This window comes from Lissotriton vulgaris, chromosome 6 (genome assembly GCF_964263255.1).
Source record: "Lissotriton vulgaris chromosome 6, aLisVul1.2, whole genome shotgun sequence".
NCBI lineage: Eukaryota > Metazoa > Chordata > Amphibia > Caudata > Salamandridae > Lissotriton > Lissotriton vulgaris.
This window is the reverse complement of record NC_141694.1, coordinates 1,525,321,549-1,525,347,447: the sequence shown is the minus strand read 5'-3', so window position 1 is coordinate 1,525,347,447 and position 25,899 is coordinate 1,525,321,549. Positions and strand designations below refer to the sequence as shown.

The following is a 25,899-nucleotide window of genomic DNA, read 5'->3' as shown; positions in this document are numbered from 1 at the left end:
GCGGGCTCTCTCTCGTATCATGCCCTCATCTAGGTGGTACTCACTTCTCAGGGTGAGCGACCGCCGTCATCCGGATGGCGCCTCTGTGACTCACTACTCCATTCAGAGTCGGTGGTCGCTTGTATTCGATACACTATCACCCACTATCTTGCAGACAATGACAGAGATGGTACAACGCTGGGGTGAGTGTGGGAGGCACTGAAGTTAGTAGTGCGGCGGGAGTATATTGCGCTTGCAGCGTCATATGCGCAAACACGTAAAGAAAAGCGTGCTGAGTCGGAGAAAGATGTGAGTGCGCTGGAAGCGATACACAAAAGAACTGGGGCCCCAAGAGTCTGGAGAGAGTTAGAGGCGAAGCAGGGCATGCTGAAGCATCTCGACTTAGATAGAGCAGAACACGCCCTCCTGCGCTAGCAACACAAATTCTACTTGAGCGGGGATAAAGGGGGGGAAGATGCTGGCGCATAGGCTGCGAGACCGAGCTCAGGTGTTGCTGTACACTCCATTAGAGACCCTCAGGCTGTTGAACACACTACTGGCACACTCATTGTGGATTCCTTTCGGCAGTTCTATCAGGGTCTGTGCAGGGGAGAGGCAGCGGACTCGGAGGGAATAGTGACCTATTTAGCATCCTGCAATATTACGCTTCTCTTTAAGACGTCGGCAGACGCCTTGGATACCATGATCCGTATAGAGGAGGTCATTTCTGCGATCGCTCGGTTTGATAAAACCTACTGTGTAGAGCTGGCTCCTCTTTTAACCCGCCTCTGTAATTCAGTTTTTTCTCGAGACGGGAGAGGTAACTCCCTCCATGTCTGAGGCGGCAATCACTGTCATACTTAAGCCAGGAAAGGACCCTAAGGACTGCGGCTCGTATAGGCCGATTTCTCTTCTTAACATCAATACAAAACTCTTTGCGAGCATTCTAGCGGCGAGACTCAGCCCCTTGATGGATGGAATCATAGACCCGGATCAAGCAGGCTTTATTCCAACGCGACAGGGGGGATAACACCAAGAGGCTCCTCCACCTAATGGATATGGTCCACCGGTCCCGAACTCAGGGCTTCTTTCTTTCCATAGATGTCGAGAAGGCCTTCGATCGGGTGGACTGGGACTACCTATTCACAGTTTTGAAGGCCTTTGGGATGGACGACAATTTTGTGCGGTGGTTTCGGTGCCTCTACGCGGCCCCTAGGGCAGCGGTGCGAGTAAATGGGTGCAAGTCGGGCCTTTTCCCCATCACTTGAGGGACGCGATAGGGGTGTCCCTTATTCCTGCTGCCTTTTGCACTCTAAATGGAGCCTTTTGCCCAATGTATATGGCCCAATATGTGTTTTGCAGGGATTAGGTTGGGGGCGGACACGCACAAAATCAGCCTGTACGCCGATGATGTCATCCTGGCGCTTACCCAGCCTCACTCCTCCATACGGTACCTGTCGGCGGAGATCAACGAATTTGGAAGGGTCACAGGATTTAAAGTGAATTTCTCAAAATTGCAAATTCTAAATATCTCTGTTCCCGATACGGAGGTCCAAGATTTGCAGCAGGACTTTGCCATTCACTGGGCTGATTCGGATATCCAATACTTGGGTATTCGACAGACTTCTTCTATAGCTCACAGGGTCTCCCTCAATAATAAGCTGCTGGTGGAACAGACCACCAAATCGCTCTCGGACTGGTCGGAACAGGCCCTTATCCAGCAAGCCCTGGAACTTTATGGACCAGACGGTGGCGGGTTGTGATATCTGGCGTGAGCTGTGGATACCGCGCAAGAACAGGGCGTGGAGCCTTAACTCTTCCCCGGTGACTTCACCAACTTTGAAAGCCTGGGATCAATTAGCGCAGCACAGGGGCTGGACTACATTTCCCTCCCCTATGACCCCCATTGTCGATAATCCCGATTTCCCACCGGGATGTGTGTCCCCAATCTTCCATCACTGGCGGGAGGAGGGCTGTAAGAGAGTGGGCTCTCTCTTTGATCTGGAGGGCCTCATCCCTTTCTCCCAGTTGTGCAGGGACTATTTCCGACTGCCAGAGTCTGACGCTTTTCATTACGCGCAGTTGGTGCACTGGGTGACACAACCCGCTAACTTTGCCCTAATGTCATGCCCCTTAACGGCTTTTGAAAAGTGGTTAGTTTGTAAGAAGGATGACCGCAAGCTCATTTCTGAATTATATGCGATGATTCTGTTGCACCCCAAGAAACAGCGTACAAAGGTGCAGGTTCGCTGAGAGACTGACCTGGGGCGCCCTCTGACACGTAAAGAATGGGAGCACATTTTTTATCGCGTACACCACACTGCCACTAACACTGCGGGTACCAAGTCTGCTTATAAAGTGGCAGTCTATTGGTATTACACCCCAGCACGTAACAGGGCTTCGGAGCGGACAAAATCAGACCTCTGCTGGCAGGGGTGCGGCCATGTGGGTACTTTGGTGCATTTACTGTGGCATTGCCCGAAGTTAGTGGGGTATTGGAAGGTAATTCTTGATGACCTAGAGGATGCCATTCGGATTACATTACCCCGGGCACCTGAGCACACGCTACTGGGTCTTCCCCATCCTAAGTCTTTTCCTTTGCGCTCGCTGAGGGGTAAGCAGATTGCATTAGCTTTGCTAGTGGCGCGGCAGGTTCTGTTGGCGCAATGGGGTTCTTCTGCCTCACCTGATCCGCAGGACTGGGTCCAAAGGCTATGGCATCTCCTAGCTATGGAACGCCTTTCAATAGGCATTGATGGTAAGAGTACTGAACATGCGAAGCTCTGGAGTCCCTTCCTGCATCTCCTTTCTAAAGATTTGAGAGAAGTCACATGTCCGAAATCCTTCAGCACATTCCTTTAGAGCAATGGGGGGCCACTAAGGATATCTGAGTAGTGAGGAATGGGGAGGGTGCGATGGGTGGTAGGCTGAGATAGAGGCTGATGTGGAGCAGGGTGGGGGGAGGGGGGGTTCAGGGGGGTGGAGGGGTCAGGTGTTTGTCACTTTTTTTTTCTCCAACTGCAGACTGCTGGATATAGCCCTGTAATCACTTTTGCTGGGTCGCCCTCAGGGTTGTAGACCTGTACGCTGTGTAGTTATCAAGAAGTTATGCTCTGCCGGCCGTTGGATGAAGGCAGATGGGCTGTGTATACTGATGCTTTACCAACCAATAAAAACAATTGATTCTAAAACATATAAAACATATAACCTTTTCAGGGTGGAAAAAGGAATGGAATGTCCTCATATATATTAAGAGTTTAGGAGTCTTTCTAAAGTGAAGAATAAGAATAATATTAACCCGTTCCATGCTTCTGTCTTCCAACGGCCGACGGGAGCACTACCCTGGTGCTGCAAACGACCGATGGCTGACGCAGCTCCGCCCACCCTTTAGAATGCCTAAACCGTGGCAGAATTGCCACTGCGGTTAAGGCATTAGGAAAAGAATGTATAAGAATAAGAATACAAATAAGAAGAAGATGAAGAAAAAGTATAAGAGTATATGGACAAGAATAAGATTCGGAATAGAAATAGGGATAAGAATAAGAATAAGTGTTGGAACGGTCTTTCATGCAGGGTCAGATTTTTGCCTTCCTTTGCTGAAACTGTTTTTGTTGGCTTTTAGGACTCTGTTTACTTTACTTCTGGTAAACAGTGATAACGTGCTTCTACTCACCTTTAAACTTGGCGGGAATTGACCTACACCTGATTGGCACATTTAACTTACTTGTAAGTCCACAGTAAATGGTCCCACATTCCCTAAGGCCTGTCTATTAAATGGCTGAACTCATTGTGCCACCAAGTAAAGTAGCACTGTAACTTTAACCTGAAGTGCAATTTTCTGCTGCCATTTCAACCAGGCAAAATAAACCTTTGTCAGGCCGTGTGCATGGTATTTAAAAAGTGGGATATATAAGTTTTACATGTCCTGGCACAAAAAAACTCCTAAAGTTGTTTTCACTGCTGCAAGGCTATCTCTGCTATAGACTAAAACTGGGGTACCTTATTACACTTAATAAGTGATAACTTCAGTTTGAGAACATTTTATTCGGAGAAATGCTTCTACTACTCAAATTAATTGAAATTGAAATCCTTTTTGATGGTAAAGGTGGATTTTATGTTATTATTCTGAAAATGTCACTATTATAATGTTGCCATTTATCTGCCTAAACCATATATACCTTTCTGCCAATGTCCAGGGTCACATGACTGTGAAAAGCTCTAATGTGGTGTTTTTTTATTTATTCCAGAAATGGGTACAAAAGGGCCTTAGCTGTGGGACAGGGTGTTGCTCTTGTGAGCAGGATTTCCTGGGGGGAACGGGGGTGTACTCAATCCTACTGAGCTTTATAGGGTTAGCCCTTCCCCATTCTAACTTTTATTGGCTGCCTGTCCTGACCCTGACAATGACAGCTCACACCTAGGTCTGCCTTTCCTTTGTTACCTTAGACAGTTTGGAGCAAAACTCAGGAAAGGAGAAAATTACTTGACCTGTGGAGGATTCAGAAGCAGGACTGCCCTGCTTTCTAAAAAAAGTCAGATTGGACCTGCGTGTCTTAAACACAGGCCACCTTGAAGGGACTCCAAGGGTCAGTTGGCTGACTTCCTGTTTGAGATACAGAGACGCAACAAACTTCAAGAGGCCACCCTGCAACTGCCCAGCTGATCAGCACCAACTAGACCTGGCTGGACATGCCGGTGATCCACCGCTGGCATTTGCTGGAGTGAGTCCTGATCCCCAAGTGAAGTGAGGTGAAATGAAGGGGTTTTGTAGAGCGCGACTGCTGCCCGAGGGCGTCCAAGCGCTAAGTAGAGGTAATGGAACTCTGAGGGACAGGGGAAGAGGACCAGGTGGGGAGCTAATTTCTGAAGAGGAATGTTTTCAGTTCTTTACAGAAGGGCGAGAGAGTAGGGTTGGACCTTAGTGAGAAGGGAAGAGAGTTCATAGTTTAGCAGCGTTGAGCGTGAAGGACCTGCCTCCTGCTCTGGACCTTTTGACTCTGGGAACTGCCGCAAGGAATGCGTTCGTGGATCGAAGAGATTTACCGGGACAATAAGGGGAAAGAAGTGAGTGGTTAATCTCAGGGATAGCTCTATGGAAGACTTGGTGCGATATGCACAAGGTTTTGAACTTTATTGTGTCCCTGACAGGGAGCCAGTGGAGTGACCTGATCCCTGCCTTAGCTGACTCTCTGCGAGGGATCTGGAGCAGCGTGCGAGCTGCACAGTTCTGCGTGCGCTGAAGTTTCTCCAGCACGTATTCAGGGGCTCCCAAGTAGAGGGCGTTGTTAAAGTCGAGCCTGGACTGGATGAGGCCCTAAATAACAACCTGCTTAGCTTCGGCAAAATCGGCAGGATCTTTCTCAGCATTCGGATAATCCCGAAGCAGGTTGCTGCTGTTTTAGTTGCCTGGGTATTAAAGGTAAGGGTTTTGTCCAGCCATACTCCCAGGCTTTTGATGTCCTCCTTCGGGGTTGGAGGTGGGCCTAAGCTGGAGGGCCATAGCTGGTCGAAGCCGATGAGAGTAGTGGGGCCGAGGATCATTATCTCGGTCTTGTCGCCGTTGAGTTTTAAAGAGGATGTTGTCATCCATCTTCTAACATCCTCCATGCAGGCTGCCAGGTTGGATTGGGGGAGCCCGCTGTTCTTCTGTGCCAAGGAGACCACCAGCTGGGTGTCGTCCGCATACGAGATGATCTTGATACCGTATTGTCGGACGACCTCAGCCAGCGGCCTCATGTACACATTAAACAGCGTGGGGCTCAGGGAGGAGCCTTGGGGTACCCCGCAGTTTAGAGGTCTTCTAGTGGAGCAGGAGTCGCCGTCGAAGACCTGAAAGGATCTTCCGCTGAGAAAGGACCTCAGCCAGTCGAAAGCGCTTCCTGCGACTCCCAGGTCGGATAGTCGGGACAACAGAGTTCTATGGCACACCGTATCGAACGCGGCGCATAGATAGAGGAGGACCACTGCCACTGAACCCCTCAATCCAAGATCCTCCTGGATTTATCCGTGACGGCTAGAAGAGCCGTTTCTGTGCCGTGTTTGGGACGGAATCCTGTTTGGGTGGAGTCCAGTAGAAGATTCTCCTCAAGGAAGTTAGTGAGGTGGAGATTAATGTACTTCTCCAGAATTTTGCTTGCCCATGGCAGCAAGGAGATTGGACGGTAGTTGTTAGGGTCCGTGGGATTGAGATTGGGTTTCTTAAGCAATGCTCTCACCATTGCTTGTTTCCAGGAGGGGGGAACCACTCCTCTTTGCATGGAACTATTGAGTAGGTCCATGAGGGTGGAGAGGATGACATGGTTGGCCATGTTCATCATCTGAGGGGGCGCAGGGTCGAGGGAAGAGCCTGATTTTACCTGAAGTGCAAGGGATTTGAGTTATTCCACGTCTAGTGGTGGGAATTCATTCAGGTAAACTCACGGAGGGTGTTCTGTAGCGCTTGGAGGTGGTGGTATTACAGTGATAGTCTCTGGGCTGGGGGCTGCGAAGGATAAATATATTTTGTTGATTTTTTGAAAGAAAAATTACGCCAGCTCGAGCTATAGGATTGTAGGTTGGGGCTGTGGGAGGGGAGATCTTAGAAAGACTTTTGACTACTTAGTATATTTCTCTTGGCTTAGATCGAGCTGCCATAATTTTCTCTTTGTAGTAATTGGTCTGAGCTAAGTTTATTTCGGTTTTGTATGCCCTAATATCTTCCCTATACCTGTCTTTTTCGGTGACGGCGTATCCTAGGCGCCACTACCTTTCCAGCTTTCTTCACTGTCGTTTTAGTTCCCTGAGTTTCTTCGAATACCAGGGGGCAGTTTCTCGAGCTCTTTTTAGCCTCGTTTTCCTGGAGGGGAGGATGGTGTCGATGGAGTCCTCAATCCACTTATTGAATGTCCTGCTATCGGGTGCAGGGCTTTTGGAAAGAGCGGGTTTGGAGGTGGAAAGGAGGCTCGACCATTGCTCTAGCAGGAGTCTCGACCAGTTTCTCATCTTGCGTGAAGTGGGGGGGTGGAGTGACTTTGCAGGTGGACCAGTTGAGGGGAATCAGGAAGTGATCCGTCCATGGGAGGGGAGTCATAGTGCCAACCGTGAGGTTGGGGCAATCACTAAAGACTGGGTCGAGCAGGTGACCTTTGTTATGTGTGGGAGACCTGATTAATTGTTCTAGTTGAATTGCGGCTAAGCTAGAAACTAGCTCGTTGGCGGTGCTGTCAGTGCTGACATCGAAGTGATATTAAAGTCACCCAGCAGCTTGAAGTTGGAAGAAAACATGGCATATTCGGCTGCTAGCGAAGGTAGAGAAGAGTGGAAGTGATTTAGTGGGCCTGGGGGGTGGTATATAAGTGCCCCTGTCAGACAATCGTTAGGGGTGAGTTTGAGGCAGAAAGACATGCTTTCTCAGTCTGGGATTGGATCCAGGGTACAGTAGCATTGGTATATAGATTTATGGATGATGGCGAAGCCTCCTCCTTTTTTGCGTGTGTGGTCCCTACGAGCAATTTGGTAGCCCGGTGGTAGGGCTTGAATCACATCTGGGTCGCAGTCTGGGGTTAACCAAGTTTCGGTTAGGAAGATGGTGTCAGGAGACCGCTCGTCTCAGAGAAGGAAGATTTCTGCGCTATGTTTTGGCAGAGACCTGCAATTTAGGAGCAGTAGGGTGTAATTTTGCTGAGCCGGCTTGAGCCGGGCTGTTTGGAGGTTGGTGTTGCAGTGTTGACAATAGGTGGGGAGGTTCAGAGGATGGTGTTGATGAAGGCAGCTATCTTCCGTGGGGGGTTTAAGTGTAAGAAGGGTAGCAGCACTATATTGAGTCCTAAGGGGGGTACCAGGGAGAGTGGCCCCTGTCCCCGGCCGGACGCGGATGGGGGCAGACGGGCTTGCCTTTGGCGTATCTTCGGCGCGCTGGCGGCGCGCTGGTGGCGCGCCCGCTGTGCGCGTCCACTGCATGTCCGCTGAGCGTCTGGGGAAGCGCATTGTTTTGAATGAGGGGGGCGTGGCCTCATGGCCGTGGGCATGGCCTTTGGGCAGGAGGACAATGGTGGCACAAATAACTCCGACCCGCGGCAGCGTTTAGATCGGCTGCGCGGGGAAATTAGGCACAGGTGAGGAGAGTGCTCAGGGGGGAAGTGCCAGCATAAACACAATTTTAAGATTAAAACAGTTAAAAGTTACACAAGCGTGTTCCCGGCTGTTCGCCTCAGGAGCGTCGTTACCCCTAATGCGGGCTTTTTACATCAGTGCACCTTAAATAGGGTGCCGGAGGGGGCGTGGCCTCACGGCCATGGGCGTGGCCTGTGGGCAGGAGGACAATGGCGGCACAAACAACTCCGACCCGCGGCAGCGTTTAGATCGGCTGCGCGGGGAAATTAGGCACAGGTGAGGAGAGTGCTCAGGGGGGAAGTGCCAGCATAAACACAATTTTAAGATTAAAACAGTTAAAAGTTACACAAGCGTGCTCCCGGCTGTTCGCCTCAGGAGCGTTGTTACCTCCAGGTCCTGCATCCTTGGCTGGCATAAGAGTGTACTCCTACTAAACTCCGTGTGAAAATTACCCAAGTTTTGGCTCATCACAACCATGACTGGACTCTTTGCGCTGAACAATGACCCTTCACAATGACTGCCAAAATGAAGATCAGGTGAGATCCTGCACGTATCAATAGCAACTGGCCGTGACGACTGCCAATGTGAGGTTTCAGCAAAGACCATCTTTCCATGCCAAAACAGTGCCAAGCCATGATGCCTGACCAGCTCCTCACATAAACAATGCCCTCTTTGCATGTCCCTACCAATGCGAATGGCAGCACCTTGCCCGAACCTTTGATGGTAACTCTTCAGAGGAACTAACATGGTCACGTGTATGCAACTTGTGCTCTATCGTGGTTGGCCAAATCGTGTGACTTTACCTCAGTCTAGTGTGACCAGATAACTGTCAGTGGAACTTTGTGGTTTTAGGTTCTATTTTCACCTAGAAAGTTTGAAAAAATCATAGCCCCAGTTCTACTGATTAGATTTTTGTTTTGGTGTCATTTTATTCAGAAAAAGTACTTTATTTTCTAAATTGGTTTGGTATTTTTCTTGTGTTATGTTTTTACCTTATTTCTGTTTGAGGGCTACTTTGAACATTGCCTCTAAGTTAAGTCTGACTGTTGTTTGCCAAGCGACCAGAGGGTTAAGCACAGGTTTATTTAGTGATTATTTTGGTTCGCCCTGACAAGAATGGTGTTTACTATTCGAGTGGGGCATCTACCCCTCTCAACAAATAACCCAATGTTTAGAGTAAGAATAAGAAAAAGAATAAGGAAAAGAATAAGAATGTTTTTTTGGTATGCTTTGTAAATTGAATATATACCATCTAATGAAAAATTACAAAGTTACATTTTTCCCCAGAAAATCTATGCCTGCCTTTCTTGCTTTGCCACTGGCTTGTTTCCGGTCCAGGGAAGACCTGGCTAGGCAGCTCGGGCTGGAGTGTTCCCATAGGGAACAGGGTTAAGACTGATTTTCATATGGCTGGGTACGAACTGGGGTGGCACAGTGAGCTAAAGAACAATGATGGAGCCAACCCAGATCTGTGACTGGGGGTGAGTGTTTGAAAAGTTTCAGTGCTCCGTCCATCATCTCCTTGTGTTTGCTTTGTTCGCCTTACATTTCCAGCATTACCACTAGGATTCATTGAGAATACTCAACAAATTGTAAATGCACCCCAAATGTACAATGCAATCCACAGGGGTAGATTTTCTATTTCTGCTACTTGCACATGCATGCAAGAGGGGTTACTTAAGCAACTCATTCACAAGCATACATTTCAACATGATATGCAGGTAACTGACATGTCACCTTTACTAAAATATCTAATGTTGGCATTTTCTTTTTTTTATGTTTAGAAATATACTGCAAACAACCTTTCGGAACCCACAGAGTACTTTAAGGTGCGTATACAAGAACAAGCAGTCCTAAAAATGAGTTTTGTGGAGAAGGTGCAGTCAACAAGCACAATGTTAGAATTGGAGGTCTCTAGTTGGCACAGGTAGGCACTTGTGAATAATAGAGACCCTCTCCTCTAGTCAGAGTAAGGGGGATTACACTACTAAAATAACCCCTGCTCACCCCCTTTGTAGCTTGGCAAAAGCAGCAAGGGTTTATCTCAGAGGAGTTGTAAGTTAAGCATTTGAGACCACATACAGTAACCCAGTGACAACACTACAAATGGACACCACACAAGGTTTTATATCAAAAATAGGTATATTTTAAATAGAGTTACCACAAGACCAATAAATGACAAAAGGAATCCACAGTACTATTAGCTTTCAAGGGTTCTTGTTAAAAAGGCTTAAATCAAGGCTCTGTGCGAGTCGGTAGCCCGGACGGGCTACAGCGTTGTTGAAAATAACAGAGTCTAGAAAATCCAGCGAACCGCGTCGGTACGGGCCCACTCAAATGTCGACAGACTCAGTCACAGTACCTTTTACTTGGGGCGGCCGGCACGGATGTGCGAGCCGGTTCCGGTGATCGTCGCGGTGCAGAAAAGAAGCATTGCAGGACGCGGTGTCCCTCGATGCGGTGCATGCAGCGGCCCGTTGACAGAGTCGGTGGATCCAAGGCTACGTTGCAGGGCGAGACGGTGCTTTGATGCGGTGCTTGCAGCTTGCGGTGCGGTGAACGAGCCGGAGTTCGGGAGCTGGCGTCGAACAGTCCGGACAGCGGTGGGAGTCAGGCGGTGCGTCGCGAAGCGTGTAAGGCGGTGCCCAACTCCGGTGCGGTCACTGGAGTCGAAGTCAGCAGAAGTGTCCGCGTCGGTCAGACCAGGTCGATTCGGTGTAGCGAGGCATTGCACGTCGCGGTGTCTACCAGTCACGGTGCAGGCTACGGCTCGGTGACATGTCAGGACGGAGTCAGTGAGCGCAGAGCTTGCGTTGTTTGAGGAGGACGTTGCTTGATGCGGTGCCTACAGGCACCGGGCTGGTCAGGAAAGTCGGTCACAGCTCCCTGCCTCTGTAGCCACTTGTTTCCAGCAGCAATTCACAAAGGCTGGTGAAGTCCACTGGTTCTGGGACTTCGCTCAGGGGGCAAGCTCTCGTCCAAGCCCTTGGAGATCTTTGCACAGGTTTGAAAGAAAAGTCCACAAAGTTCTTTCTCCTCTCTTTGGCAGTCAGGCAACCACTGCAGGCAAATCCCCCAAGCAGCACCTCCGATTTGGAATAGTCTCTCCTCAGTTTCCTCAGGTTCCTTCTCCTCAGGAGAGGTTTCGTCTTATAAGCCCAGAAGTGTTCTAATTTCTTGGGATCAGGGTCCCAATATTTATACCCTAAAATCCTTTGTTCTCTTAGGGGAGAGGGGCCTGTGCTGAGTCCAATCCAGTTCTGAAGCACTCTGTTTACCAGACTTCTACTTTCCTTTCACAGTGCAGGGCAGGAACATCAGATGCTCCACAGGAGGTGGAGCCAGCATTGTGGGAGGCAAGTACAGTCCTGGAGCACTTTTTTGACTGTCTTCCTTCTCTTTTTTCAGTGTGCAGGGCAGAGACATCAGACGCACCACAGCCAGCATTGTAGAGGTAAGGCCCAGCCCTATTAAGGTCCCAGGTGCAACTCCTCCCTCGCATCTAGATGCAGATCTTCCTATTCACCACCGGGCTGCCCCAGCCTGTCTCTTGAAATCCCCCAGCCCTGTCACTCACAAAACCAGACAAAGTAATACACAACCTCGCAGAGGCAGGCTCAAATGGTTAGGCAAGCAAATACTTACTTTCTAAAAAGTGGTATTTGCAAACACAGAATATTGAAATAAACTTTACTAAAAGATGTATTTTATTATTCTGAGTCCAGGCATACTAAACTTGAATTTCTACCATGTTCTCCGAGTTTGCTAGGATTATAGACATGTAACAATCCAGCAGCCCATTCTGGTCTATGGAGAACAGGTAGCCTTGCAATAGTGAAAAACAAAAATGGCTGTAATTCACTATTAGGACATGCCATACACATCAGGGCTTGTCCTACCTTATACTTACAATGCACCATGCACTTGGGCCTACCATAGGGGTGACTAATATGAAGAAAAGGGAAGGTTTAGGGACTGGCAAGTGGGTGCACTTGCCTAGTCAGCATGACAGTACCAGACTGCACGCAGGCTCTGCAATGGCAGAACTTGGACACATTTTACAAGGCCGCTTCTGTGGGTGGCACACTCAGTGCTGCAAGCCCACTAGCACCATTTGGAATTACACGCCCTGGGCACACTCAGTGCACTGTACTAGGGTCTGACAAGTAAACCAAACATCCAATCATGGAATCACCAATTAATACATTTATTTTACAATAGGGACAGCATATGCACTTTAGCACTGTTCAGCAGTGGTAAAATGCCCAGAGTCATAAAATAACCACCAACAGGTCAGAAAGAATATAGGAGTGAGGCAAAAAGTTCAGGGATGACCCTGCCAAAAGGGCCAAGTCAACCAAAAAAGCTCTAATAATGGCATCAGTATTTCAGAAGAGCCAGCCAAAGTATACACTGGTAGATAAGGCAGACACCTGTTTTAGGCAGCTGGTATAAATGTCCGATAACATCATTGATAGATGAGATACATAAGACAGAACTGTTAAATATACCAGGAAAAACAGTTACTAAGATCACATTGAGCTATAGCCACGCCACATGGTTAAATCCCTTACAAGGGCTGGTATGGTCATATGCTCCATTGTGAGTGTCTAATGCAGAACTGGCTAAAAACTTTTGTTTTTAATTTAGTGCTTAGAAGTCACTGTACTATACCCTTATCCCTATGTTTTGGCACTTCCCAGTCACAGGCCCTTGCCCCACTCACACAAGTGAGGTATCATTTTACTCAGGAAACTGACAGGAACGCTGTTTGGTAGGACATTTGTGCTGGCAAGGTGATCCCACACAGAAATGTGTGGTAAATGAATTTTTCAGCTAAATTTGAGGTTTGCATGGGAATCTGGGTAGGAAAGCGTTGGGGGTCCATGCAAGCTATACCTCCCTGCACTCCCCTGGGTGTTTTTTTTTCAGAAATGTGTTAGCTTGGTAGGATTCCTTAGATGGACCCCGAGCCTGGAGCCAAAACCTAGGTGCCCCCCGCAAGGTTTGCAATAGATTCTGGGTAACAGAACCTGGTGAAAGCCACACAAGTCTCCCCATTATGGATTTCCCTGGGTGTCTCGTTTAAAAAAATTTACAGCGTTGCTAGGTTTTCCTAGGTGCCAGCTGAACTAGGGTCCAAAAACCACAGCTAGGCACAATACAAACAAAAGAGCCAGTTTTCAATGGAAAAAAAGATGTGCCCATCTTGCATTTTGGGCCGTGTCCTGTCGTGGGCACTATGCCTACCCACACAAGTGAGGTATCATTTTTATCGGAAGAGTCATGGGAACACAGAATAGTAGAATATGTGTTATTGCCAAATAACTTTCTTTGCATTTCTCCCTTCCAAATGCAAGACAATGTGTAAAACTGAATTTATTTATAAAAATGCCCACTAATTCACATGCTGGTATAGGTACCCATATTACTGGAGCTGTGCAAATAACCCCTGCTTCAAAACTCAATATGTTGTTCTCATTTCGGAAATACATAATCTTCCTCGATACCTATTTTTCACTCTTTATATTTTACTAAGTAAACTGCTGTGTACCCGGACACAGAACAAAACCATAGCAAGGCGCAGCTAAGTTATTGGCTCAGGGCACTTTGGGTTCTTGCTGAGTCTACAAGTCCTATATACCTCTGCAACTATAAGTCCCTGTGGAACTAAAGGTATTTGCTTTTAAAAATCTGCCATACTTAGAAGAAGGTACAGGTGAAATTGCAGGCACAAATATTTGTTTTTTTCAACTCTTTTCAATAAGTTTTAATTGCAACTGTTACTTTCTATAGGAAAACTTTCAAGGATCGACACAAATGAATCCGTGCTGAATTCAGAATGTTGTCTAATTTTCAGAAATGTATAGCTTTCTGGGATCCATTATTGTTTTTACATCAATTTCTAGCACTAACTTAAAGGAGGTTTAAAGCACAAAATATTGTAAAAGTAGGCTACATCCCACTAAAATGCCAAAACTGTGTAGAAAATGTTGGTTCCTAACAATAGTCGGTTTAAATCAGTTTCAGAGATATGTGCCGTCTCGGAACCTTAGGTCATCAAACCTGAACTTGCTGTTGATTCCTAAATTCAGGCTATCCACCAAGGGAGGAAAATCTTTAGGAGTACTGGGCTCTAGGGCCTGGAATAAGCTTCCGCTTCAATTGCGCCAAATCCCTCTGGAGAACCATTTCAGAAAGTCCCTGAAGACCTGGGTTTTTAATCTTTCAGACAAAGCATGTATAGCTCTGATATAAGTATAATGTTATAGGCAATAGCAGACTGATGCTTGACTAGTCTTCCTGCCTATTCCACTCTAGGTGACGGGTTTTCAGCGCCCTGATACTCCTTGGAGTGAAAGCTGCGCTCCATAAGAATTAAATTACATTACATTACATAGTCAGCCTTTTCCTGAAAGCTGGAACAATGGTGATTTTATCATTGCAAACCCTTTTTGCAGGGAAAAAAAGCAGTCACTGTCTTCTGCAGCACTTGTTTCCAATTTTTCAGAAAAATGCACTGAATTTAGCTGTATTTTGGTTAATTTCTTGGTCCCCTCAAGGGAATCCACAAACCCTGGGTACCTTTACAATCCTCAGGATGTTGGAAGAAAAAGGACGCAAATATGACAGAGAAACCTTATTTGGACAAAAGGTTACCAGGGCCTAAGTGCGAACCACCCCAAATATACAAAAAAGGGCTCAACACAGGGAGTGGAAAGGCCAGCAGTGAAGGAGTTAAGGTATTCACATTTACAATTTGAGATGAATGGGGAAAAAGGTGATTTTATCAAAATCACATCGTTTCTGAGTTAGTGCAGGGACTACAACCCAGTCCTCCCCTATTAAATGTAATCATTGTCTTGATCTCTGAAATGGCATTGTATCTTTGATAACTTTGCACTTATGACAATTTCAAATCCTAGGTCTTCATTTGATGTTGTCATTTTCAGACAATGGAAACCAACCTGGCATAGCAAATACATTTTACATTGATTCTCCTTCACCATTGTAAATGAAAAATGTGATTGATTTTCCCCTCATTGTTCTTATTACATTATTTTTAGAGCCCATGTGTGAAAATGTCCACAATACCTACAAACGTCTGCTCCATATCACATCCCTAGCTATTCCCTAAGTTTAACCAAGTGAATCATGCAATTTAGGTTTACCTGTGTGAAGCACAAAGGAAAAGTTTAAAGTAAGTAGATCAAGTCTCTGAAGCATCCAAATCAGTCTATAAGCAACCTACTTAGTTCATCAGACTTTAAAAGGGCGCAGATTAAACATCTCTTCAAAATTAGCTGATTACTCTCTCAATATCACTACCAGGACACATATCACATCATGAAGTGATTCAGTGCTTTAAAATGCAATGAGGAATCCACTCACCATTGACATGCTGACCATGTTTAATAGATTTATGAGGCAATAACCTTATCAGGACCTCTCCATTAGAAGACTTGCTCTTAACTCATTATACCTGACTCCTGAGCACTGCTTACCATTCCGATGGAAAATATATGATTCAGAAATTAAAAATCTAAGTAAACATGCAAACACACACAGGGCCGGACTGGGAACCAAAACCGGCCCTGGCTAAGTGCTCGGCCGCCCGGTCCCCCAGGGGTTGTGGGTGCCGCCGAGCTCTTTGCCAGAGCCGGTATTCGGCCAATTTTGTTACAGGGCCGAATTTGCAGCTATGCTGCAGAAAACAGCCCTGTAACAAAAACGGCCCCCAGGGGCCCCGAACCAGCCCCCCACCCGTGCGGCGCACCAGGGGATTGCCCGGTACCCGCTACAGCCAGTCCGGTGCAGAACACACAGATGCCATGATTATTTGACAGCTGAATAGTTCTACTTTAGAATGTGCTTTGACCTATACACATTGGATTTTTATATTTATGTTTAACTTAAGCTAGCAAGAACATGTTCTGTCTCTTAAAATCCAAGGTGTGTCCTCAATTGAGGGACTGATGAAGTCTGACAGCATGTATTGTAGTAATTCTATGTCTCCATGTTGGACCTGGACCTTTTTGCAGGTTTATTCTCTGATGTTTTGCCCTTTGCTTCCAATTTTTAATGCCCTTGTTCTTGTTAGTTTTAGGACTCTGGGTACTTTACCACTGCTAATCAGTGCTGAAGTACGTATGCTGTCTGTGTAAATAGCAATTCTGATTCCTTCTCAATGATTGGCATATTTGATTTACTGATAAGTCCCTAGTAAAGTGCACTGTGTTGGCCATGGCCTTTAAATCCAATGCTACTAGTTGGCCTGCAGCAATGGTGTGCCACCCACATGAGTAGCCCCATAAACCTGTCTCAGGCCTGCCAATGCAGTGAAAGTGAGTTCAGATTTTAACTACCATGTCGACCTGGCAGGTGCACCCACTTGACAGACCCTAACCTTCCCTTTTACTACATGTAAGGCATCCCTAAGATTAATGGTTTTAGTAATATATGGTGCTGGATTAATCTTATTTAATAAGAGAGCCTAGAAGTGTGCATAGGAAGACTGTTTCCTAAAACTCCATAAGCCATTAAATAGCACCACCTGGGCACAACTTCAGGAATACAGACCTCAACGTTTTTCTCTTAACCAGAGCTAGCCTCTCTAGAGAAGATACCTCTTTTCTCTATGCATAATCTTAACAACAGTGTCTTGTTTTGAGCACATGTTGTTGTTGATAGGAATTACTCTATGAAACGCCTTCAAAGCAAATATTGGTTTAGTAATGGTAGGTCTCTTCTCAACAATCACGCTACACTCAGGGATTCTGCAGGTAAAGGATATCTAAAAGTAGATCATTTATATTTATTGAACAAGCACTCAATTTATTTTACCTTGGCAAGATTTGGGGAGGAGTCCTGAGACCTTTCTGTGTTAAGATAAATTGCCATTTGGGAAATTAGGACCCGTTTTGTTACTGTTTAGGATTGTTATTTGGTTCGGGGATCTTAAGATATAATTTTACAAATTGAAGTAAATAATGAAAGTTCTGTTTGCGATATGCATATGAAATGTGATCTGATGTATCAACTGTATGTTAATTGTTTCTAGAACAAAGTTGCTTATATTTACATTTTCTTTTTATAGAATATGGTGCTTGCACCAGCTCTTATGTATGCGACTTACTAGCAGTATTAGGCTTTATGGATGTTACCATAGAACTGGCAATATAGCTGTGCTCCTTGGAAACAACCTGTTAAAGTCATCAGGAATTTCGTTTTATCATCTTTAAACTGTTGCTTATACTGTAATTTGTGAATTAGATGTTTGTTTGACAAACATTAACATAAATAGAATACTAAATAAATAAATAAACAGATAAGTAAATATATACAATTGAAAGTAGCTGCTATGGTACTGCGAGTGTACGAGCTCTAGTTGGAATGCCAGAATATCCTTTGGAGGAATAACTGTGCCTAACTCAGTGCCTAACTCAGGGGGAAAAAGCCACTTAATAGCAAACAATAAACTAACAGAATCACATTATAGCCCACTGCTGTGGGCTATACCAGTTGTTTAAGGCCTTAACCCCTAGTTATATTTCCAAAGTGCAGGTGACACCTATAATTAGGGAGAGGACCTTTAACAGCCAGTATATCCCAATGCAGAAGGCTATTGGAACATTCAACCCACAAAGGGTAGAATATTCTAAATCACAAAGAGAGAAATAGAAAGACAAACATTGGAATGTTGGATCAGAAGACTTGTACCAGCCATTATAAGGACAGAGCCATTCCATTGTCTTCAGGGGATCTCTCAACCTTCCAATCTTCTAATTCCCATTAAGATTCAAAGTTTACAAATATGAGCATTGCTTACATGTGCTGCTTAATATTTTTGTTATAAATTTGTTTTTGTTCTTGGCCCATTATTTGTTGCATTTTAAAGTATTTTATAAAATGCCAATGTTGTTGAGAGAGAATATCGGAAACAAAAATATTGTGTGATAAAAGTTTGCATCAAGAATATTGAGGGCAAAAATATTGCGAAGGCTAATTTCTATAGATAAGCAAAGTTTTACTATATACAATTCCCAATAGTTGCACCGTGACTATATATATATTTTCAATTCATGGAGATGTGGAGTCAAGAATAATAAATCTCTACTTTCTTATTTGCACTTACCTTCTCTATATTTTGGTAATCTATATTTTTGACACAATATTCTATCCACATAATATTTTTATTTATGATATTCTGTCAGTGATCCAATGCCAACAATAAAATACAAAAAATAAAAATGAAACCTCAGATATTGTACCCATCTTTTCTCGGAGCCACCTGTTTCTAGACAATGCTGCATTAGGGGATGATGGTTTAAAGCTTTACATATCCTTTTTGTGCACACAAAGCGGTCCATTGTTTGAGGAAATAGTTTGGAAAATAATGACATTATGAGCCATATCTTGATCATTATACAGTAACTATGTTTGGCCTTTCCAACCGCACATTAAGAATTATTACAATTGCATTTTACATATATTTACGTTTTTTCACATAGCTAAATTGGGTTTATTTGAAAGACCCAGTGTACAATAAATTTTATTAAGATAAGAAAAGGTAAAAGATGGTTGCTCAGTAATTACATGTCCCATTACATTGTTTACATCTCAGCATGCTTTGCAGATGGGGCCAGCCCTATGCAAAGGATTCAAGGTCCTACAATAAAGGGCAATCTAGCCGGAAGTCCTGGGCAACGCCCCCACTACAGGGGCTATAGTGATAGCAGATATGCTTGTCTTTAATTGCAGATATGCAGCGTTATGATATATCTTTGCTTAAATAATGGGATGTAACAATAATCGAACAGGCCTCATTTTGAGAAGGTACTGTAGAGAAATGTTTTAAAGTCAACAGTTGGCAACACTGACCATCCTGCTGCACACGGTACAGTAACACTCACAGGGCCATATTTATGAACTGGTTTGCATCGCTTTTGCAGCACGCAACATGGTGCAAGAGCAACGCAACCCTTAAGTCACAGTTTTGAAGCCACGCAAATCTCTTTGTGTTGGCTTTGAGTGGCTCCAAAAATCTGGAGTAACTCAATGCAGAGCCAATGGCTGCATTGCATTACTTTGCCCTTGGTGAGCATTCCATGGGTGTCACGTTGAATTTCCCACACAACTCCCATGGTTTTTGATGCATTCCCAGATTTACAATACTTTGTAAACCCGTAAATGCGGCAAAAAGATGTACCTCCCCAGATGAGGTGAAACGAGGTGAAATATCTTTCATTCTCCTCATTACTTCCTTTTTCTATATGTGCTGTATTCAGCAGCACACATAGAATGAGGAAAATGCCTCCCAGGATTGTTTTTGTACAGGAAGGTGTCCCTTCCTGCACAGAATCAGTTCTGCATGCAACACAATCACCCTTTCACCATGGTGAAAGGGTGCCTGCATTGGTGCTAGGCTGCCAAAAGAGTGGCAGTGCAGGGGGGACAGTCAGGAATGGGCTGTACACCTTAAGGGGCCTATTAGGATGGCGTACGGACCTGCGTCCGTCCGCCACCCAAGAGGAGGAGGGACCATCCGCAGGGGCAGCGGCGTTCCCTCCGTGCTAATTAGGATGTGACCGCCACCCTGGAGGTCACATCCTGTATTTTTAACATTGCGGCGGGTGCTGCTTGAAGCAGCACACGCCGCAATGTTAAAAAAATGCATGTTTACGTTTGCATGCACAAAGCTGCAGGCACTGCGTGGTGCCTGCCGCTTCGTGCACGCAAAGGCAGGAGGTACCATAGGTACCCCCCATGTGAACCCCCCACCCCCTCCTTCAACCCTGGGGGCCCGCAACGGGCCTCCGAAGACAACACTGTATGCCTTTCCACGGCGGAAATGCCGCAGTGGAAATGCATATGACCGCAGCTATCCTAATATGACTGGCGGTGTCTGATAGACACCGCCAGCCATGTTAAAGGCGACTGCGGCGGAAAAGCGGCGGATGGAAAATAGATCCCCCAGCCATCCTAATCTGGCGGGGGGTCTTTTTCCAGTCCGCAGTGGATAATCCGCATCCTCCGGGCCGGCGGTGGCTTCCGCCGGCCCGGAGGATGCGGATTATCCACAATCATAATCGGCCCCTTAGTATGGTGCCTTCCTGCCATTTCCCAGTGACACAGTGCAGCAAAGTGACTTACTGTGCTGCTCTACCCTACTATTTCATAAATATGCCCCTCAGTGTTTCAAATTTGCAAACTCATTCTGCTTTATGAATATGCTCTCAGCTTTATCAGATAGGAACACCACATGCACATTTTAATCCATTATTGTGAGATTGAAAAGTTTAATATTGATGCCTCTCTTCATATCCCTAATCTACTGACGTCTTCCGAAAAATGCATAACAAAAGCAGCCCAATTCACCAATTAGTCCCAGGTCACAAGTATTAACCTGAAAAGTCCAAGTCCGTGCACTCGTTCATGCATATTTTTGAAGAACACAGATTTATATTTTAAATAAACAGCAGCTAAACATACGTTGATCTGCATCAGAGTTTAACTCATGTTCAAGTACCTTGAAGGAGATTTCAGTTGTCATGGTGAACCCGTGTGTAATGACTGGCTCTTCTTCGGCTGTTCTCCCCTTCCAGCAGTCCAGCTCCACACAGCGACAGCCTGCCAGCAGCACTTGGCGATACATCTCCACCGAGGAGTTGCCAGCCAGCTGTCCAGCTGCGATAACACAACAAGAGTGTGAGGCAAAGGAAGTCAGTTTGGGGTGACTATGTAAATACACAAAGCGCATTAATCATAAGAGTTGACAGCATCTCTGTAGCTTGCAGGGACATCATGCTGTCAAAATGATTTTCAAGCATTAAGAGACCTGTTTTTTTAACCCACGGAAATCCTGATTCAAAACCCACACATATTTGGTGGTTAGGGCAGTCATGAAAGTTCAGGTTTAATGTATAGTGGCTGCGGGAACATTTGATGCGGTTGATGTAATCAAAAATGTCTGCCCAAGGCGAAGGAAATAATTGAATCTCTGAAGTAAACAAGTGTCTGTCTCCTGCAAGTGCTATCATAAAAACAAGCTGTGCATCCCCTTCTTCTGGTTAAAGCGACAAGCTGTTTATACAAGCATTGGCAAAGCCAACAGGCCTGGCGTTTAGCTTTACCAATGTTTTTTCTGTATTGTCAAGGTTTTCGTAAAACTTTATAGTTCGGGACTTGCTCACCCCACACCAAAAAGATAAAAACAGGCTAAAGCAAACATATTGTTTGGTATCTAAAAGCACACATTGCTGTAATGGTACTTAGCACTGAAAGTAAAACATTTGTGTATAGATGTGATCCTTGTGTAAGAGCAGAATGCAGTTAATTACAGTGATGCTAGCCAATGGCTGAAACAAAGGTTATAGGGACATTATAGTAAGGCTGACATTTCACTTGTACAAAACTAGAGAAACTCAGCAGTTATAGTTAGCTGCCCTAACTATAACTTGTGCCCACCCAATGCATTGTCTATGACTTCACATATTCCATCACACAACATGGTCAGTGACATCACTGATGACATCTCAAATTTCATCACTGATGACATCAATGATGACATCATCCAGTGACTGTTTTTAAAATCTTAATGAGTGTTAAATATTTATACCAAGGTGTTTTGATGAATCAGTGGTTATATGAGTGCCTGTATCGATGATTCAGTTGGTGCATGACTGACTGTCCGAGTGCGTGATAAGGTGTCTCAGTGAATGTATGAGTCACTAACTAGGTTGTCTGCATGTTTGTTTCAGTCTGTCAGATGGCATCTACGTGGTTGTATGGGTTGTTGAGTGGGTAAATGAGTGGGTGTATGGGTGATTTATTGTTGCCTGAGTACCTGTATGGCTGTATGCGCGTGTGTGTTTGGGAGGGAGGGTGTGTGACTGCCTGCATGGATGAGTGAGTGGGTGAGTCAGTGGGTGTATGGGTTATTGAGTGTGTACAAGAAGGGTTGCATAAGTGACTGAGTGTGTGTATGATTGTGTCAGTAAGTGAATGGATGTGTCAGTTGTCAATGGGTGAGTAAGTGGATATGAAAAAGGCAATATAGGTGAGTGGTGGAGTATATGAGTGAATGTATGTGTGAGTGAGGAATTGTGATAGTGCCTGTATGAGTTAGTGAGTGTTTGTGTGAGGGGCTATATGGGTGAGTGAATATGTGTTAGTATCTGTATGAATACATGAATGGGTGTGTGTATAACTGTATAGGTGAGTAAACGTCTGTCTGATTGACCCTGTAGGTGAGTGTGAAGGTGTGTGAGTAGCTTTATGAATGACTAACAGTGTGTGATTGGCTGTATGGATGTATGAGTGGATATATCAGTAGCTGTGTTAGTGAGTGAGGTGGTGTATGAGTGGCTGTATGAGTAACTGAATGGATGGGTGTGTAGACATATGAATCAGTAAGTGGGTGTGTCAGTATGTTATGGTTGTGTCAGTGGTTTTAAGAATGGTAGAGTGGAATTTGGAGTGGGTGTATAAAAGTTTATATTGGGTTGAGAGTTGTTGCGTCAGAGATTCTGTAGATGATGTCATCAGTGATGCCATTTGAGATGTCTTCAGAGATGTCATGAGTGATGTCACTTATCATGTCATGAGTGGTGTAATCTGTGAGGACATAAGCAGTGCATTGCAGGGGCGCGAGTTATAGTTAGCTCAGCTACCTATAACTGCTGAATTTCTCTGGTTTTGTACAAGTGAAATGTTAGCCTATCTATAAATTCCCTGTAACATTTGATTTTTTCAGTGAATTGCTTTGATTTTTAAAATTCTATTTCCTAACTGCAATGTCCCTGTAACTTTTGTTGTTTTCAGAGAATTTCTACGGTTTTAAAAAAATTATATTTCTTAATTATATCGTCCATATTTTTAAAGTGAGCAGACATTCAACGACCACCACCACATTCACCCATTTTACAATATTTTAGACTCTAAGGGTATATTACTGCACTGTTTAAAGTCATATTTTTGTAGGCTAATTTGTATTAAAACAACCATTTAAACCAATTCACATTTTTGTGGTGATGCTGGGCATCGGGATGATATCAGTAGCCGTGGTCAACACGAATACATAGCGAAATAACAAAACAAATGCATGCATTCAATAGTCACCACCACATTTAAAACTTAAAACTGTGAAATGGATTATTACCAATTGACTAAAAACATTACTATCTAAACAACGGTATAATAGCAGGTACAACTCCCTTACTATCTCTATAACACAGTGCATAACTTTTTCAGTGTAATCTATGACTGCATTTTATTTATTTATTTATTTAAAAAGTTTTATATAGCGCTAGCTTGACCCGTGGGTATCAGAGCGCTTTACATACACACAGGAGAGAAAACAAATTGCATTAAGCAAGCAAAAAGACATGAGTAAAACATAATATTTAGGCACACTGTGAAGGGGAGGGAGAAAACACCTCTACATCACTGTATCACTAAGTCTCTCATTCACTGTAGAAGTATTTGAGGGGATCTGTGAGACGGTGCATCAGTCTATCAATATATTCTGTAACAAAATGCTTGACTGCCTCAGTGCATCTACGAGTGGGTGCATCAGTATTACAATGGGTCTGTGATTGGTTGTGTAAGTCTCTCCTTCAATCTGTAAGTGGGTGCATGAGTACCTTTGTGCATTTTAAGTAAGTATATGACTGTCTGATTGGATCTGTGAGTGGATACATGAGTGTCTAATGGGATGGCTAAATGGGTGAGTGAGTGGGTGCATGAGTGTCTGAGTGGATCTGTGAATGAGTGCTTACATCTCTCAATGGGTCTATAACTGGCAGCATCTGTATCCAAGTGGTTCTGTCAGTGGGTGCATGGGTCTGTGAGTGCAACTGTGCATAGGTGCATGAGTCTCTGAGTGTTTAACTAACTGGGTATATACATCTCTGAGTGAGTCTATGAGTGGTTGTGTGAGTGAATGTATAGGTGCGTGCGTGTCTGAATGGGTCAGTGAATAGATGAGTGGAACTGTGGATAGGTGTATTAGTGTCTCAATAGGTCTGTGAGTGAGAACATAACACTCTGAGTAGGTGAATGAATGGGTGCATGCACAAGTGTCTGAGTAGGTCTTTGACTGGCAGTGTGAGTGTCTGGGTGGGTCTGTGAGTGGATGCAAAAGTCTTGACTGGGTGAGTGAGTGGGTGCTTGTATATCTGAGTGAGTTTGTGATTGCGTGTCTGAGTTCCTGAGTGTATGAGTGTGTGACTGATTGAGTCCATAAGTCTCTGAGAGGGTATGTGACTGAGTGTTTTGAGTGACTGCATGGGTCTGTAGATGGGTGTAAGAGTCTCTAAGTAGATATGAGAATGTAAGCATGAGTCAATGACTGAGTCTTTAAGTAGGTGCATGAGTCTCTGATTGGTTCGCACACCCAGCACGCATTCAGATGTTTTTTCAAAATATACATATATATTTTTGGACCAGTGGGTCCTTGTGGGGCCCCCTGAGCAGGCCTTGGGGGTCAGGGTGTTTCTACCCTGCCCTCTTTTCTACTTTTTTAATCTTTTTTCTATTGTTTTCTTGTGACTCGGTTCTACCAAGTCACAAGATGGCTGTCAACACTTCCTGGTTTGGAGTGTTGGCAGCCGATCACAGTGAAGCTTGTGTTCGTGGCAGACAATCACAGTGAAGCTCGTGGTCGGGAGGGTGCACGAACCCACCGCTGCCCCAGACATCAAAAGTTTTATTTTTTGAATTTCTCAGCAACTACTGAATGGATTTACATAATTTAAAAGTAAAGTTGCTTTTTGAATCAAGCACTACCTTTTTCCCAAATTTGGTGTAATTCCGTTCAGCAGTTCCGGCTGTAACCTTGGATAAAGTTTCCTATGGGAAATTGATATTTAGACTTTTAGCTTTTAGATTTCTAAACAACTACTGAACGGATTTACACCATTTAAAAAAAGGTCGCTTTCTGAACCAAGCGCTACCTTTTTGCCAAATTTGGTGTAATTATGTTCAGCAGTTCTGGCTGTAGCCTGTAATACAATTTCCTGATTAAGTCACATACAAAATGGTTCATTGCAGGGGACAGGGTACAGTTGTCCAATGGGTGCACCGGCATATTTCTCTTACACATGTACAAGACCCTTGAAGCAGCAGGTTGCATGTAGGGGGAGCAAAATATGATTTGGAAATGCAATAGGGAGCTGATGATCTGATGGTAGTTACCTCCTCAGCCTGGTGAAGGGTTGAGCAAAATTATGTTGGAGCAGAAGAACAATCACATAAGGGAGCCCCAAAGGGCCGCTACATTCCAATCGCACAGGATTTTTTATGGCAGGATGCTGGGATGAAAGCATCAGAGCCCTATTAGTCGTGAAGGCAGGTGTAAGCCGCTCAACTGTTGTCTTTCCCTGGTAACGCTCTTGCCCCTGTGCAGGATTTTTAAATTTGTCCAGAGTTGGGGTGAACTGACTCAGAAGGTCTAAGCGCCTGATCATAGATAAGAGTGGTGCTCAGTGGCTAATCAGGCGGGTGGGCAGCTTAGGTCCTAACATTGCTGGCCACCTTTGGATCACCAAAAAGGCGACCCATTACCTTGCCTAGTTTTAAAAATTTCACTAAAACGAGTTCTGCTTTCAGTTTGTGCTTTTGTGTTTATTGATGTGGGGTGTGTATACAAACTACTGGAACAACTAGTGTGGGACAACTAGTGTGGGCATGAGCATCAAGATATTGATGCTATTAAGGCTTCTTTGATTTTTACTTGCCTGCCATTGAGGAACATGCCAAAGGCATTGCAGTGAAACAAATTCATGTCCCCAGCTTTGTTGAACATATTAGTCCTTCTAGGGAAATAAA

The 25,899-nt window shown here is 44.8% G+C and overlaps 1 protein-coding gene across 3 annotated transcripts in view; it reads right to left on the bottom strand.

Moving 5' to 3' along the window:
* Nucleotides 1-25,899, bottom strand: part of PLCB1 (phospholipase C beta 1) — a 2,298,721-nt gene that overhangs the window by 823,526 nt on the left and 1,449,296 nt on the right. For all 3 annotated transcript variants that reach the window (XM_086927697.1, XM_086927698.1, XM_086927696.1), the window contains exon 11: nt 20,600-20,757. In XM_086927697.1, coding sequence (XP_086783823.1) covers nt 20,600-20,757 — 158 coding nt within the window. The remainder of the gene's footprint in view (nt 1-20,599; nt 20,758-25,899) is intronic.